General features: G+C 40.0%; 1 protein-coding gene across 1 annotated transcript in view; it reads left to right on the forward strand.

Moving 5' to 3' along the window:
* CDH13 (cadherin 13) overlaps nt 1-5,932 on the forward strand; it is a 512,113-nt gene extending 506,181 nt beyond the window's left edge. Inside the window, exon 14 of the mRNA XM_075161497.1 lies at nt 4,148-5,932. Coding sequence (XP_075017598.1) covers nt 4,148-4,155 — 8 coding nt within the window. The 3' untranslated portion in view covers nt 4,156-5,932. The remainder of the gene's footprint in view (nt 1-4,147) is intronic.
* Nucleotides 5,933-16,219: the final 10,287 nt, after the last annotated feature.

Genomic DNA, 16,219 nt, shown 5'->3' on the forward strand with positions numbered 1-16,219 from the left:
TAACTTCTCAATTGGACATAAGCAATTTTGTATCAACTTTGTGTAATAGAAAGAACGAAGACAGATTTGATCTCGAATATTCTTACTGGAACTACCAAATATGATTATCTACTGAAATTTTACAGCCCATAACTTTGAATATTGAATCTGATTTTAAAAGCCAAAAACTACTGCTTTAGCAATCTAGCTTTTTAGGGTCAAGTCATCATTAATGAGCAGAGGGGTATATACTATCCTTCCAAACAATGTTTAGAATAAGGTAATTTTTTTAGCACAACTTCAGTTAAGACTGGTGAAAGGGCTGAGCTGAATTCATAGTAGTCTTGGCACCCTTGGCCAGTGCCAGCATTTTTGTAGATGTGTGAGCAAAAGCAGATGTTAAGGAGACAGCACTTTATGGATGCTTGCAGGGAGCTCCTCCTGTTACATGGGAAAGCCTGGGAAAAAGCCCAAATAGGTTTTTTGAAAACATGTCAATGAAAGCTGCCATCATGGGCTATGAATGAGAGGAAAAAGAGGTCATGTAGGGATAATCCAGGAAAATACGTGCAGTAGGGAAGAGGCCATGAAGGAGTCGAGTAACAGAAGTTTTGTCAAAGTGGCAGACTAGGAAAATGCTCTGTACAGCAGAAGACTGGCAGGGTATGAGCACAGTAGCTTGAATTTGTCAAGGGTTGCGAAAAGATGTTGCAAAACTGCTAACTGAGGAGAGCCTGGTAGGGGATTTAGCTGTTTGAATGGCTAGAAAAAGCCCTTTGGGATGATGTGTGAAAAGGAATCTTCTAGATTAAGACATAACCTAAATATACAGACCTAGAAAGGAGATTCCATGACAAAAAACTTCTCCAGTTTGTTTCTGTTTTTAGGCTTGAATAAGAGGCAGGATGATAGCGTTGTCCTGAGCAATCAAAGGAAGAACTAGAAGGGAGTGCTTTAGGGGAAAGGTTTAAGAGCTCAGTTTTAGCTGTGCAGAGCTGTCAGCTAAACATTGAAAAGGTATCAGAGCTAGAGGTCGACATTTTAGTCTAAATGGAAAAGCAGGTAAAGAGAATAAGATCTCTGAACCGTCAGCACTGAAGTGATTGCTGAACGTGTATGAATGGTGTCACAGGGAAGGGAAAGAAATTAAAGTGGGTGGGGGGGAAGGTTTCCCCAGAAACTGGGATGGAGGGAATGAGACAGAAGGACATGCTGGAAAAGTGATTAGAGGAATCATAGTAACATGACAGGAGGAGGCACAGGAACCAAGGGAAGCATCAGATTTCCAGGTGTGTGATTAAATGGGTTAAGGCAGCTGATAGGTCAGAAAGGATGAAGTTGAGAAGCAGTTTCAGTAGAAAGTCTAGGCAGGGACTGTAGAGCTTTGAGATGAAAGGGAAAAGAGCTGGGGTGGTGCTTGAAGAGGCAGGTGGGGTAACAGGGAGAATTAAAAGCATGCTTATATTGTGAGAGAGAGAAGCTAGCGTTCAATAGATAAAAAACTAGCATAGGAAAAAGCATATTCATAATTAAAGCTGAATTAACTAGTTTTAATGTGTAGTTTACTCAGAAAAGGCAAGGCGTATGTTAAGGTAGAAACATTCATTATGTCTGTCAATATGATGTAAAATATACCAGCTTTTTTTCAGGTCTGCACATAAATCAACATATCTTGCCCTTTATTTACAAGCTATGGGTGAAGCAGTCACTAGCTGCTTGAATTTGTGTGATATTTATAAATTTGTGCTGACAGATTCTTCTGGTGAAGTTTCAGCCTATAGAGCATACAGAAATTCTACAGCTGCTGTTCATTCGTCATATACAAGTGCCTGTCCTTAGCAGGAAGGCCTCCAGGGATCTCCTAAAGATTCGGAGTAGCTTTGCCAATTCAAAAGCCAGTGTTATTTACTTTGGGTCAGGATTGAACAAATGCCCTTTAATGATACTAAGCTTCATTGTGATCTAGAAATGCTATTTTTCAGATGGTCTGTAAGATCAAAGTCCTGAACTATTGCTTTTCACTACTCAGGAGATCAAGTTGTTTATGAGAATTTAGTCCTTGGTGGAATCCCTAATCCAAATATATCCAAACTTTGGCAGTCATGATCACAGATTTCCTATATGTAAGTCTGGATCCTAATGTTGTGGCCAGAGCTTTTCTTTAAACAGCATGCTAAAAATCCACACACCAAGCAATTCCAGTTTTTGTCTTATTTGGAAATCTCAGTGATTCTTCTCACTTCAGTAAGTGCCATCCATCAGTCCCTCTATGGATTCTTACACTTGTTTAATTTGCTCTACTTACCTTTGTTTAACAGAACTGAGGTCGTGCTGCAGGGGAAAGGACAGGCTGTTGCGTGCTATTCAGGTGCCTGCCTTGCTGCATAGCCCATCTGGACAAGGCCCCTAGCTGGAAAAATTTAATATTGAAGTCAATTCAAATAATACCAAGATAATAACAAGAAACAAACAGATAAATAAAATAGTCTTATCAATAATTATATTAAACTTGATTTGCCCAAAAATAAAAGCAGAAAATGAAAAATGAGTAAAGAGCACAAGCCAGCATCTAATAACGATCACTATGTTACTGTTCATGCTGCATGTGTCTGTGGTGGTGACAAAACTATTGATATTGCATCATTTAAATGTACAAATGCAATATATATTAGACAAACATTTCCTGAGCGTTTGTGAGTTTTGATGTGTATGTTTGACTTGCATTTTTGTGTTTTGATACAGCAGTTGTCTCCTCCCAGCGTAGAGAGCATGAATCTTTCAATGCACTGTTGTGGTTTAACCCCGGTGGGCAGCTAAGCCCCACACAGCTGCTCACTCCCCAGCAGAGTAAAAGGGAGAAAACTCGTGGGTTGAGATAAAGACAGTTTAATAGGCAAAGCAAAAGCCATGCACACAAGCAAAGCAAAACAAGGAATTCATTCACCACTTCCCATCGGCAGGCGGGTGTTCAGCCATCTCCAGGAAAGCAGGGCTCCATCACGCGTAACGGTTACTTGGGAAGACAAACGGCATCACTCCGAACGTCCCCCCCTTCCTTCTTCTTCCCCCAGCTTTATGTGCTGAGCATGACGTCATATGGTATGGAATATCCCTTTGGTCAGTTGGGGTCAGCTGTCCCGGCTGTGTCCCCTCCCAACTTCTTGTGCACCCCCAGCCTCCTCGCGGGTGGGGTGGGGTGAGGAGCAGAAAAGGCCTTGACTGTGTGTAAGCACTGCTCAGCAGTGACTAAAACATCCCTGTGTTATCAACGCTGTTTCAGCACAAATCCAAAACAGCCCCATACTGGCTACTGTGAAGGAAATTAACTCTATCCCAGCCAAACCCAGCACAACCAGTAAACCAACACTATAAGGTCAGATGTTGTATTTGTTTGAGAGGAGCCAGATCAAGCTTAGCTATGTGTTTTGCTAATATTATTCTTACTATTATTATGTGGTTTTATTGCAAAGCTGAATATTTGCAATTTACTCATGTCCAAGCAAAATTGGAGGAAAGTGACCCATTAGCTACAGCTAATGTTACATTTGCTCCTGATCTCTGTTTTTCTGAATTTCTTTACTACCTTTTTATTACCAGGGTGCCCATCTAGAATGGATAAAATTATTCAAGTTATGCCACCTTCACTTTAAAAAAAAAAAAAAGTTAGTCCACATACAATTTATATTTCTGTAGCAACATTAATATGATATGCCAGCTCTTTTATTCCCTGGTATATTCACAAACTATAAGGCACTATAATCATGTCATTTTTAAAAAGATATTGTTTGTTTGCTCTTTGCTTGTCAGTCTGTGTGCACGCAAGGGAGTGACTCACTGGCATTTTACTTGCACTCTTGCACTAATGTAAATGATCAACGTGTCAAATGGGGAGAATCGGGTCCTGGCTCGAGATTTAAGCTCAGACCTCTGCACTACATCTTCCTGAATTGCACTACAAAGGTCTCTGAATGCCCCAGGTGACCTTTTGGGGTTTCCTCTTGGAGATTTCTGTCTTCACAAATAATTGCTTCTGAACCTGGATAATTTATATTCAATTACTGACAAATGTGCATGCACTCAATCAGTAACTTGATTGGGGAAAAAACCAAAAAGTTAAAAGATACTGTGATCTGCATAGTAATAATTGCACACATTTCCCATCATTTAGGTCTGTAAGAACTCCTGACATTTGAAGCTGTCCTACCGAGTTGCTATGGCAACGAGAAAAAAGAAAACGTCAGATCTGAAGATTGCAGTTTACAGTTACTGTTCCTCACGACTAGGCCTCAGTTGCTCCAGATTCAGTTTAATTTGCAACCTCACTTAATCTGTCCGACTGTACATTGGTGTTTGACAGCCTCTACCCTAACTTCCGTTTATTAATGGATTCCTCTTGCAAGACGCAAGGTTTATGCGAATTTTCTCTGAATGTTAAAAGACCATGACATCTAAACTGGACCTTGGGGGAGCAGAAAACAGATTGACTCCATTTTTTTCTATCTGTTGACTTGTTGCTATTCAACTGTTCAGAAAATATTTTGTCTGTGGGTTAGTATTTGTATATGTATGAGTGTATGTATATATATATATATTTATATAGAGAGAAGAGTTATACAACAGGTTTAGCTTTTATAAAACATTCATCTGGAGTGTGCGAGGGACAGAGCAGAATAATACAGCCACAGATGAATTGTAACTATTCTACCATGGCTAAACCTACTGTGTTTGCTGTTTATAGTGTGGCCAGAAGGAGGGAGCCTATTGCAATCACACCGCCACAACAGCCACTTTGTTGACACCAAATAAAGCAGGCCCAGGGCTCTGCAGTGTCACTTCTTGTACCTCAGGTTCAGCAAACAAGAAATGCAAGTCCCCCTGGCTTGTTTCTGATCTGAACTGCTTTCCTTATGCCCCAAATGGAATTTACGATCCAGCAGGAGCACAGCGCTTTGCTCCCCATTGCAGTGGGAGCAGCGCTGGGAGGTTCTGCGAAGCTCTGAGTTGGGAGAAAGCGGGAAGCAGCCAGCTGCGACCAGCACCGTATGGCTCACGATTTACAGCACTGGGCCTGATTTTAAAGGGGCTAAAGTCAGCTTCCTTTTTGTTCCTGCAGGTAATTATTTGCCGGGGCAGTTTACAAAATTTAAGTCTTTCGTCAGCTCTGCAGACGCAGTGAAGTAGGTAGATGTCTGCGTGTGAGAAGCTGATTAGAACAGCAAAGGCAAAGTATTTCTCAGAAGCACTGGTCTCTCTCTCAGCCTCTCTGCAGCTGTCATTACATACGTAAGCGCAAGGAGGAAAACAGATGCCCTATTCTATAAATATATTCACACACATATATATATAGTTTTGAATATATATATACATACATACACATGTACACACGGTTTCCAGTTAAGAGTAACAAGAGCATTTCTTTGTGTGTGTAAACTTACCACACTTGTTTGCAGACATGGAAAAAAAGGGTGTTCGTTATACATGAATATGAATCCTTTTTTATTCTGTGAGCATGTAAGGTTAAAAAACTCCTTCTAACTGTACCAAGATGATCATCTTGTTAATAAATTGTAAATGATCCATCAAAGCTCACACCAAATTTTTATAAAATTAATACAAAAAGTATACTAGTGACAGACTGTGGCTTTTATTAGAGCTTGCCAGTAACTAGGGTAAGGTAAGTGTCTTAGAATATTTTAATAAACTTGCTTATTTAAAGTTTAAACAAGAAAGCTTCCTTATGCAATAGAACTTTGCAGCTGCATTCTTTAGTTAGCATTTTTACAGTACTTATGAGTCATACTGTATGTTGTCTTTACTACAGTGAGATTATGAGCATATCTTCCACACCACGTCTATGTTTCAATAGTAAAGCTTTTTGGAAGCATTAAAAAGTCCAAACATACATTTAGTTTTCCATAATGCTACACTAGATATTAAATGTGTGTTGGTGGTTAAAAATCGCTGTACAATAGCTTTTCTCTGACTTCCTGTATTGTACCAAATATGAAACAGGTCTTTTTTTTTTTTTTTTAATCAAAAGGAGTGATAACAACAGCGACAGAGGAAAAATTAGTTTGTGTTGCGAACTTTCCTAACGTTGTAGATTTCTTGATAAGATACAAGCTGCCTTCAGACAGGAACCTATTTTTCTCTTCCAGCTTAACTCCTGCAGTCCTGACAAACTGAAATCTCCCACTGACCGTGTTTCTCTTGCCGCACGCTCTACGTGTTTCAATTACCAAAGTGGTACTTTGAGGTTAGAGGGAGTTTCTGTTGAGCAAGGGCTTCAGGAGTGGGCTGTTAGGCAGCTGCAGGTGTTTAAGCGGGAAGTGCCTGATCTCAAACATTAACATGGGCATGCTTCTAGTTCTCTTTCTCTGCCCATGCCGTGTAATAATCATATGCTGCTGCTTTATCATCAACAATCATGTCTTTTAAAAAAACCATAGTTTTCAGGCAAATTTTTCAAAAGGAAAAAAATCAACAAATGCATAACAACACTGGATTTTCAACAACATGTATATTTAATGAATGCATCCAAATGCACCCAAAGATACACTGCACCCTATGCTTCGATCTACAAAACCTCTCTCTTGAATAAAAGAAATTATAATATCCTCCCTCACAAATACTCCTTTTCTACTTGCTTTCTTCTTCTCTCTACCCAGCAAAACCCACCTCTGCAAAGACACCCATTGACGTTGGTGTCATTTCTATCAAGTACCAGCTAAAGCTACCCTTTTCTCGTTTAAACCAAAGCTCACATAGCATCTGGTGGATCATTCCAAGGGCATCCAAAATGAGGAACAAAGAAAAATCTCTCCTGCCTGGAACTACACTAACAATGGGAAGACTCTTTCTACCACTTTGTGCCCAAGGACAAGAGATCTCTCTTCTTGGATAATGCTGCAACCTTTTGACATGTAGAGAGGTCAGTATCATAGCTGAAACTCTGAATCAAGATGCATCAAAGCCTTCATTCACCATTATCACTTTATTTCTGCACCTAGATTAAAGCCTCACAGCCTTTATGTGTGTCTTTAGGCTTCAGACGGAGCTAATCACTGGACTACCTAAGCATGCAAAGAGAAGATGAAGCTGCCATGTTAATGTTTCTCCCTCTCTGTACCTGAGAACAAACCCCATTTAACAAGAGATTGTGGCACTGTCTGTAGCGTTATACAAGTGAGGAACCATATTAGAATCTGAGTTTTCCTACCTGAATAAGATTGTCAGCTCTGGCTCAAAAAATGATGCCCATTTCCTGAAACAAAGGAGCAACAATAATTTATTAGTTTTTCCACAATACCATGAAAAAGTAGAGAAGTTTCAAAATTGGTTGTCTTTTTTTTATAGTTAATTATGTTTAACTTTTGTTTAGCCAAGCTTGCTGGTTTTATAACATAGCACTTATTTCTACCTAGCTATTTTGGTCACTACAATGTTTATTTCAGTCTATGTTTGTAGACATACTATGCTGTCGCGAGTCAGAAAGGCAGTGAACTTGTTGATTTTCATTTTGTAACATGCATAAAACTTCTTGTGCAAAAATCATTTCACTTGAAAAGAGTATCTGCTGTTAAAACACAAATTGGGTATACCAGTTAATCAGTGAGAGGAGTTTATTAGCAAGACAAAGGTCTCATTTGGGGTGCACTTGCTAATTGAACCCTTGTCTGTACACCTCATGCGTGTGCTTTTACAATATGCCTATGTGCATTTATTAATGTACATTTTGTTCAGTAACTGTAGGTCTGAAGATGAAAACAAAAGGAAACGAGCTGAATTTCCTACTGGGTATGAAGGAAAATTAGGTAGGAGTAGAACACTGGCTAATACACTTTCTGAGCCCTGTTCTCATCACATTTACACTGGTGTAAATCAAAGAGCAACCCCATTACTAGAATTGTTTAAGATTCAGTTAATCATACTTAGATGAAATTTTTCATCTAAACCTCCCCACATATTGCTTTTACTGGTCTGCTGTGAACAGTAAAGCAGCAATATTTGTCACAGGATTGTTGAGTGCTTATATATTATCGAAAGTCTGTCTTTTGTGACATACAGAGAAACCTACAGCTTAGATGCCTCCCACAGACGACTCGCTTCCTTCACCGACCACTTTAACGTGTCTCTAAGGCACCCAGTATAATTTGGTTTAGTCTTTATTTGAAATGGCTGTGGCCTGTAGTCAAATAATTTGTCCTGGTCTCTTGCATAGTAATTTAAGTTAGCGATCACTATAATACAAACCTCATTTATTAAACTATGACTTACAATCAATTTGTAGGGCCCTAGCTAAATGTTTTATCAAAGACATGTTATATTAACAACTTCTACATCATTGGTCTTTCCTTTGCAAAGACCTCCTGTCTGAAATACTGAGAAAGCTGCCAATTTTCTTCTCAATTGCTACTAATACACTCAGCCACTCGGAACATAGCGGAATTTTGTACACAAATAATTTTACATCACTGTTTGTCTAAAGGCTAAGTTTCTTTCTGGATTTAATAATGTCTTATTTAATTAAAAAAACTCCGCAAGATAAACGATATTAAGGTCACATCAGCTTGAGAACACCAAGTCTAAGGCAAAACTCTGATCCTATCTTCCCTTTATTGCATCTCTAGAAACTCTGTTGTCTGAAAGATACACTGTCCAATGCTAACAAAAAGGCAAATAACTAAAATAGCAATTATTTTCTTTCAATTAACTCTGTGATCTATAATCTTTAGAATTAACATGCAAAGTACATGAGTAATTATAACTATTCTATTTAAAGCAGATGTAGCTGACTATTTTACTGCGTAAAACACATAACCCATTGACTACACTGTTCTCTTGCTTCACACCAAGATATGCTAGTTGATTTGTATTTGTCCAAATGAAATGGATACACTTATACACGCTCAGTGGAAAGTTACTAGTTGCACAATTGCTATGTGTGTGTATATATGTAGATATATAGAGATATACACATACATATATAAATATATATATATAAAAAAATATATGCAGATGGAGGGAGACTAATACAACATAGGGACTTGGAATAAGCAGTTTAATTCTATGAATTATGGGTGAATATATGAGTTAAGGGACAGCATGGGTTATGTATGCCAAACCAGTCTGATTTAAAGAAAAGAAAAAAAGGCAAAAAAACCACACACTAAAACACAGGCTTATCCCAACTCTCATGTTGTATTTATGCTACCTTTAGCTGTCCCCTCTTAACAGAAGTATTTGAAGATATGCATAATTGTTTACTGACTCACTTTTAGTTATCTATGTATCAGCAGGTCACCAGTAGTGGAAAGGGAAGGGTTTATAGCCAGAATTCTGCATTACTGTGCTTTCAGTGGGACAGCTATTTGGGAAAGTTTCATCCACCCTTTGAACATTACACTCCTCCTCTGCATCAGCAAGTGACTGTATTCGATGACTTGGGGTTAAAATGAATGTAGTCTAAAGGCAGGCTATGTGTATGCCCATGCATACGCACCCTGCATGGGACTGTAGCACATGAGCACGTCTGGTGGTGAATTCAGTACAAACAAGCTGTGTTGTTACTGCCATTTCAGACAGAACCCTCCTGTAAAATCATATTTGCCCCATAACAAACTCTGTCTCTTCAACTTACCACCAATAATTTCTTTTATGATTTTCTTTCTTTTTTAAAGTTCAAGCAAGGAGGAAAATATTTTTGTTTGATTTTAAAGATACTTAAAAATTCAGCTACTTTTCCAGTTAATCGTTCCTTTGGGCCCTAGTTGCTGAATTGCTTGCTGTTTCTGAGGTGTAAATAAACGTTTTGATTTATGACGTGGTTGCAAAGAAACTTGTAATTTATTTGTGAAATGCTCAAATAAAGGATGTATGGGCTTTTACCTTTTGTCTGGGTGTAGACCTTCCTGACGCAATACAGCTGGAATGGAGGACTACAGAATGACCTTGAGCCTGCCAAAGGGCTGGAATAGCCTGAGCTAAACAAACTCCCACATTGCTCTAAGTAAAAAGAGATAAATTGCAGCCTTCATCATCACCATGCCATGGTTATAAATGAGGATCTGGAGCCGAGAGAGGTAAATAAGGTTTGACCACACAAGAAAGCAGTAGCAGATTGTTCGGCATCCATTCAGGTAACAGCAATGATTTGCCTTCTAACGCCCCACTTCCATTACAGAGCGTTGCACTGAGCCAAATCTGGGTCAGCTGTCCCTAGGCTGGACTGTGCAGGAGCTTTAATGGATTTTTGTTGCACCTCCTTTCTGCTTCACCTGGCCACCTTCCCCACCTACCACCATCAGTTCAGCTTATACAGAACAGAGAGCCACAAAAAGTGAACACTGTAAACAACGCAGAAATGGGCTGAACAAATGCCAATCAGCAAGGACCACCGTGGGATGCTACAGGACTGCATTTCTGTCACTGCTGTCATGGCCAATTACAAGATGGCTGTTAACAGCTAGTACTGCATATCTGTAGTCATGTCTGATGGGCTCCCTCCCTGTGCTTAACTCCTCCTTAAGATGTGTATGCAGCTCTGGTCTACTTGTTGCCCTGATTCAGAAAATCTTACTCCAAAATTTAGAGCCCTTATTGCCTTCAAGCCCAAACTGCTCTGGGCCAGGTTGCCCCAAAAAGCTTGCACTGCTTCCATGCCCTTCTGTACTAGGAACTGCAGACTTCATTGACAAGGCTTATCACTTTAGCATGCTGTGTTCCCAGTAGCAGGACTTAAGGTTTGTAAGATACTATTTTCTTTTTTCACTGAGTTCTCATAATCTGCGATTATGAGGGGAAAGGAAGCTTGGTATGCTTTCCTGTGCTGTCAGCTGCTCCCAGACATTGCAGAAAGGCCCAGTAGGTGAAATAAATAAATAACAATTCTGGCCCTGAATCCAGGGCAGAAGGAAGAGTAGAAGACTAGGTAGAAAGAAAATCCTGCAGGAAATTGGAACCATAGCACTATGGCATTATGGCCTCTTTGCCAGAGAGTTCTTTTTCCAGCACAAAGCTAGAGCCTGTTGGCTTTCTGAAATTCCTGCCACTTGTTTTTTTAAGATCTTCTAGGAAGTTATCATCTAAAGTGACAGACACATAAAGATAGAATATCCCTGAAAACAGCCTTTTACTACATCTGAGAATAGAGGAAGCTGGGGGGGAGGGCGGGCAGCACTTGAAGGAAACATTTGAGTACAAGCCAGAGCAGCTTGCTTTCACCAAGACCCATCTCCAGCTTTTGCCTATTGCCTATGCTGTATCAGACTTTGAATCTAAAGGGGGCTTTTTAATGTGGTCCGTAATAAGTAGAGGAGGAAAGAGTGTACGTGAAACTTGTGGTGTAATTGAGCAAAAGGTCACTACTTGAAAGCCACAGCAAAAAAGTGTCACCTCCTTTGGTCTCAGTTGAGATCATTGTCCTAAACTAATGCTGTGCCTTGTATCTTAAAAGAGGTGTTTGAAACAGTCAAAGGTAAATCATAAGCAAGGAAACGTTAACAGAGGTAGAAAATGCTGAATGGTTTCTAGCCAGATAGAAGTTTTCTGTTGCCCTTTCAACCTTCTTCTGTCTCGTCTAACACCACGCGTTCTGGATTGCACTCTGCTGTTTCTCGGTAACTGCACAGTTCAACCCAGTTACATTTTTCTCCAGCAATAGTAAATCAGAACAGTCCCTTCTGGCTTCAGTACAACCTTCTTACCTGCAGAAACAAAGCAAGGGTCATTGCTCCTGCTGTAAAACTGTTGGGATGCTCTTCCTCAACCGCCACGCCTCTGGCCGGACTGTGCTCATCCACCTCCCAGTGCTGGATGACCTTCGCTGCTCCTGTGGTTACAGCAGCAAGTAAGTTACTCTAGTCCAGTACACTTCCACATTATACGACAGGATATTTTATTACTTATGACTCGTTTTGCAACTTACTGTTTCCACATGCATTGTGGGATACTCACCATCATTGCTGTGGCTGGATGTACTTTTTGTGACTAACTGTCCAAAACAAGAAAAGCAAAAGCGTTTACGCTACTTGTTTACTGCAAGGCATGCTGAAAAATCAGAATGTAAAATATAGCTGGACACTTATAATTAACTAATTGCTTGCAAACAGTGTTCTGCAATACAGTTAGAATACTGGAGTAATTGATTTGGGAAGGGGAAGGTTCATAAACAGCTTTTTGTACATTTGAAGAAAAATACAAAACAAAACTTTCAGAGTGTTGTCTTTTCAAACTGACCACATATATTTTTAACAGAAGGGTACTGAAACATAGGTAGACAGTGTTTACAGACTGGATTAAATCTTCATGTCACTAACAGGTTTTTAAAATTTTAGCTTTTATAAATGTGTCCATTGTTGTTTACACCTGTTATCTTGCTTCATGCCAGCAGCCACTTGGGAGCAAATGTTATACTGGGCTAATTTTGCCATTCCAGTTATCTTGCCAACTTCACCCTTGCTGTAACTGATCTACTGGGACAGTGGTAAGATAACGAGTCTAGCCTGCACTTGGAAATGACAGCAAATCAAACAGTGCCTCTTTGTACACAAATAAATAAATGAAGAATCACATCAGCTGTGTCTCATTCTTTGTGCTATTTGATCAGCTGCAGTAAAGCAACAGTGCTGTAAGACACCCTCCAAGTAGCTGTACAACAGGGATTATGACCTGCCTCGGGGTTACAGCATGTATTATTGACTTAGCTAGTACCAAGCGAGTTAGCCTTTGGTGGGATTTGAACACCTAGCTCCCACTGGCCTCACTAAAAAGCCAGAAGCCGAAGAGCTGAAACTTTTTTCCCCCCCAACCAACTGATAAAATAATTATATAACTATAAACTATTTCTTTTTTTTAAAGTCACCATGAGCTAATATACACTGAAATGTTTCCTGTATCTCTAATTGTCATCCTTCATATTGAGCAAAACCAGCAAAACCTCTAGAGAACAGGTGCCCCAATTAACAGGTACTCAGCCTTTTATATACTGGATTGCCCAAAAGAAAAAGAACAATATCTGGGATGTTTAATTCATATGGGGATCATAGAGAACATGACAGAGTCCACAGATAAAGCAAAGTAGAAACGATATATTGTAGTAATTAGAATAACCCTTGTTACGAGACAATAAGTCTAAAGGAAAGATTTCTATTTTTTGGTGCAATAAAATTCACATGTGCAAGCTGTGACTACTAGCTACATCATGTAAGAACTAGACCAGTGCTGGAAAGCCCAGTCATGGTGCCTGGCAAGTCTTGCCATTGTTTCTAATGGCAAAAACTGCATTAATCCATATGAAAATGACTTGCTCTTGGATCCTGCACAGAGAAGTCAAAACAATAATGGCTCTAGAGAGAAATCCTTTGAGCTGGGCAAAGGATATATATCTCCTCAGCCCTGCCAAGGGCTTAGTGCAGCTGCTCGCCATCACACTGGCAGAGCTCACTGCAGGATTTTGACCTATATGTACCCATCAAGCTGTGCTCTCTTACGTCTTTGCTCCCATCAGACCACAAAGCGCCCTCTTCTCACTCTGTTTCAGTGATAGGGACAGAACTGCAATATAAAGATAGAAGTACAGAAACAGTCAGAGGGCACAGTTCAAAACCATTCTGGCAGTAGAGCCAGACTTAACCCTCTTGGCAAGTGCAGCCACCTGAGCAGGATGACCAAAGAGCCAGGGTGCAGAGGCACCTCATGCCAGTTCCTCAGGCAGGCACCAGCCTGAGAGCTGAGCCCTTCCCAGAGGAGGGACCACCGCCTCGGCCACCCAGACAGAGGGCCAGGGAGGTTAGGTAGCCCTGGGGTCATGTGGCAGTTGAGCACTTGTCACTCTCTGCCCCAAAATCCTGCCAGGCAAGATACCTTTGATCAGTCCTGATACATACTGCTGGGCTGCCAGTCAGCATTGGTACAAGATGGGTAGACCGCCACCCTCCCAGCAAATGAAACAACAGCTTTATGTGGAAGGGGTTGGGTTTTTTTCTGTGGCTGGTTTTTTTCTCCCCTCTTTCTCACTCAATTAAGATAGCTCTCACCATCTGGTTTCTATGCCATTGACATCCAGTCATCATTCTTGCACTGATGCTCTAGCTTGGCACCTAATGAGACAACCATCAGGGCTTACTCTTTTATCAGTTCCGTGATAAACCTACTTCTAATTGTAGTTGTCATCATTTACACAACTTTTGGGCTGCAGTATTTTCTTGCACTCTTAGTTTCTGTTCCTTGGCACTGTGTACTTTGTTCTTTAGCAAATGAGCACTGAGTACCTGAAGCTAATGAAAGTGTGTGCTGTACGCAACTCTGTCTTCTGGGGTTGAGTGGGTGCAGTCCAAGGCTTGCTTCCTTCAGTTCTTTCTCTCTTCAATTTTAAACAAAAGTCCTCTTGCTACTGCAGCTCTTCTTCATTTCTTGTCCCACTTAGACTAAATAAAAAAGGGAGGCAGTATGTGCATTTAAATGCCATTATTTAGTGAAGGTATAACTCACTTATAACGAAGATAGATACATGGATCTGATAGATTTATTGTTCAAATCAAAATACTAAAATATGTGTGTGTATTACAAATATAAACAGCTAAGGTTTATGAGTTTCATTATCACACACACAAAATAATAGGCTATTTTTTTAATTGGTTATTAAAGAGTGAATACTCATTAAAAGCTGAGTTCACTGGAAAAAAATAGTACGATGCAATTAAACTGTACTACAGACTAATTAATATGGGAATTGGGGCAATTCAAATACCTTTAAAGAGATGGAAGTGGGGACAGTAGGCAGCATGGACTTGTACCAGTCATCTTCATTAGCCTAGCAGATGGATTTTCTGCTACTTTAGGGTTTTGCTGAGAGTTCTATTTTTTGTTTTTAGTTTCAAAGGAAATCTGGGGAGAAAAAAATGTTTTCTACTGTGGGTCTTCACAAAGTCTGGAAAAACACTCCTTAAAAAAAAGAGAATAGATTCATATATTACTTACCCCCATAGCACAGTCAACTCTCACTTTGTTTCTGTAGAGACCCGCTCTTGGCACTCTGCATCTTTCCTTTACACAAATAGATTTTGAAATACCTTAAGACTTAATAAGATAAAATTCTCAGCCTGCTTAGCTCCTCAGTCATGTAGCATCTTTTCCCTATGGGAGATCCCTGTTAGTTTGTCCTTACCAAAGGCCGCCGTGTCAAGAACCATTCTTACAAGCTGTCCAATTTCCTGTGAGTCAGAACACATTTACCAGTTACAAACCAGACTTCTATGAAAAGTATTTTGCTGGCTTTCTTGTAATTGAAATGAAAGAAGGATGCCAAATCTCTAAGGAAAACACCACTGAAGGAGCCTGCTAGCCTCCTCTTTTTTTTTTTTAATGCTCAACCCAAAAGTTAACCTGTTTAGAAGTAGGATGTCACATGAGTCAAGACTGTGAAGACTTGCCATGCACTTTTGATAGCACTGGCATCACACACTAGCATCACTAGTTAAGTGGCAGCGGGCCCTGTTGCAAAGATTTGCTAAAAATAGTTGTTTACACCCAAACCCAGGGTAGGCTTCAGACTAAAAGCCAAACTAAAGTTTGATGATGCTGTTGGTGCTTATGGGCTGTTTCCTTAGAAGTCTGGCTCTCGTCATATACCTTGGTGGGAACGTCACAAGCCAGCCCACTGTGATTCTGCCCTGTGGAGGTCAGTCTTTCATTACATAACACAGTTTTACTGTTCACTATTCCAACCAGAAGTAAAGCATAGGTCTGAGACGTTCTTAGCATCTGATGTTTGACTGACCTAAGATTTTGGAAATCCAATTGGCTGACTCTCTATTGCTTTACACTGTGTGTGTATTTATACAACTGGTGCATTTACACCCATGCACAAGACTATAAATCAGATCAGCTTTGATTCACTAATATTTTCCTCCCAGTTTGTAGAATTGTAAATTACTCTGCAGGATGACAAACACTGATCTGCCTGTTAGATCACTGTGTTATCTAGCTGTGTTATGAAGCAAACCCCATTCAGGGATACTCATTCATTTGAGAGAGATGTCACTGGCCTAACACAATGGGCTTCTTTCAAGCCCTCGCTTGTATTTCATTCTGTTATTTCTCTGTTAATAAATAAATAAAGTCCCCATTGGTTTATGGCTGTAAGAGATGAAAGAACTCTTTTTTTTCACGTCAACATTGTGTAGTGCTGATGGAGTCTGGCAACAGTCGAATCCTGGCTCAGACTTCTGTTCTGTTTCCC

This window comes from Calonectris borealis, chromosome 12 (genome assembly GCF_964195595.1).
Source record: "Calonectris borealis chromosome 12, bCalBor7.hap1.2, whole genome shotgun sequence".
Classification (NCBI taxonomy): domain Eukaryota; kingdom Metazoa; phylum Chordata; class Aves; order Procellariiformes; family Procellariidae; genus Calonectris; species Calonectris borealis.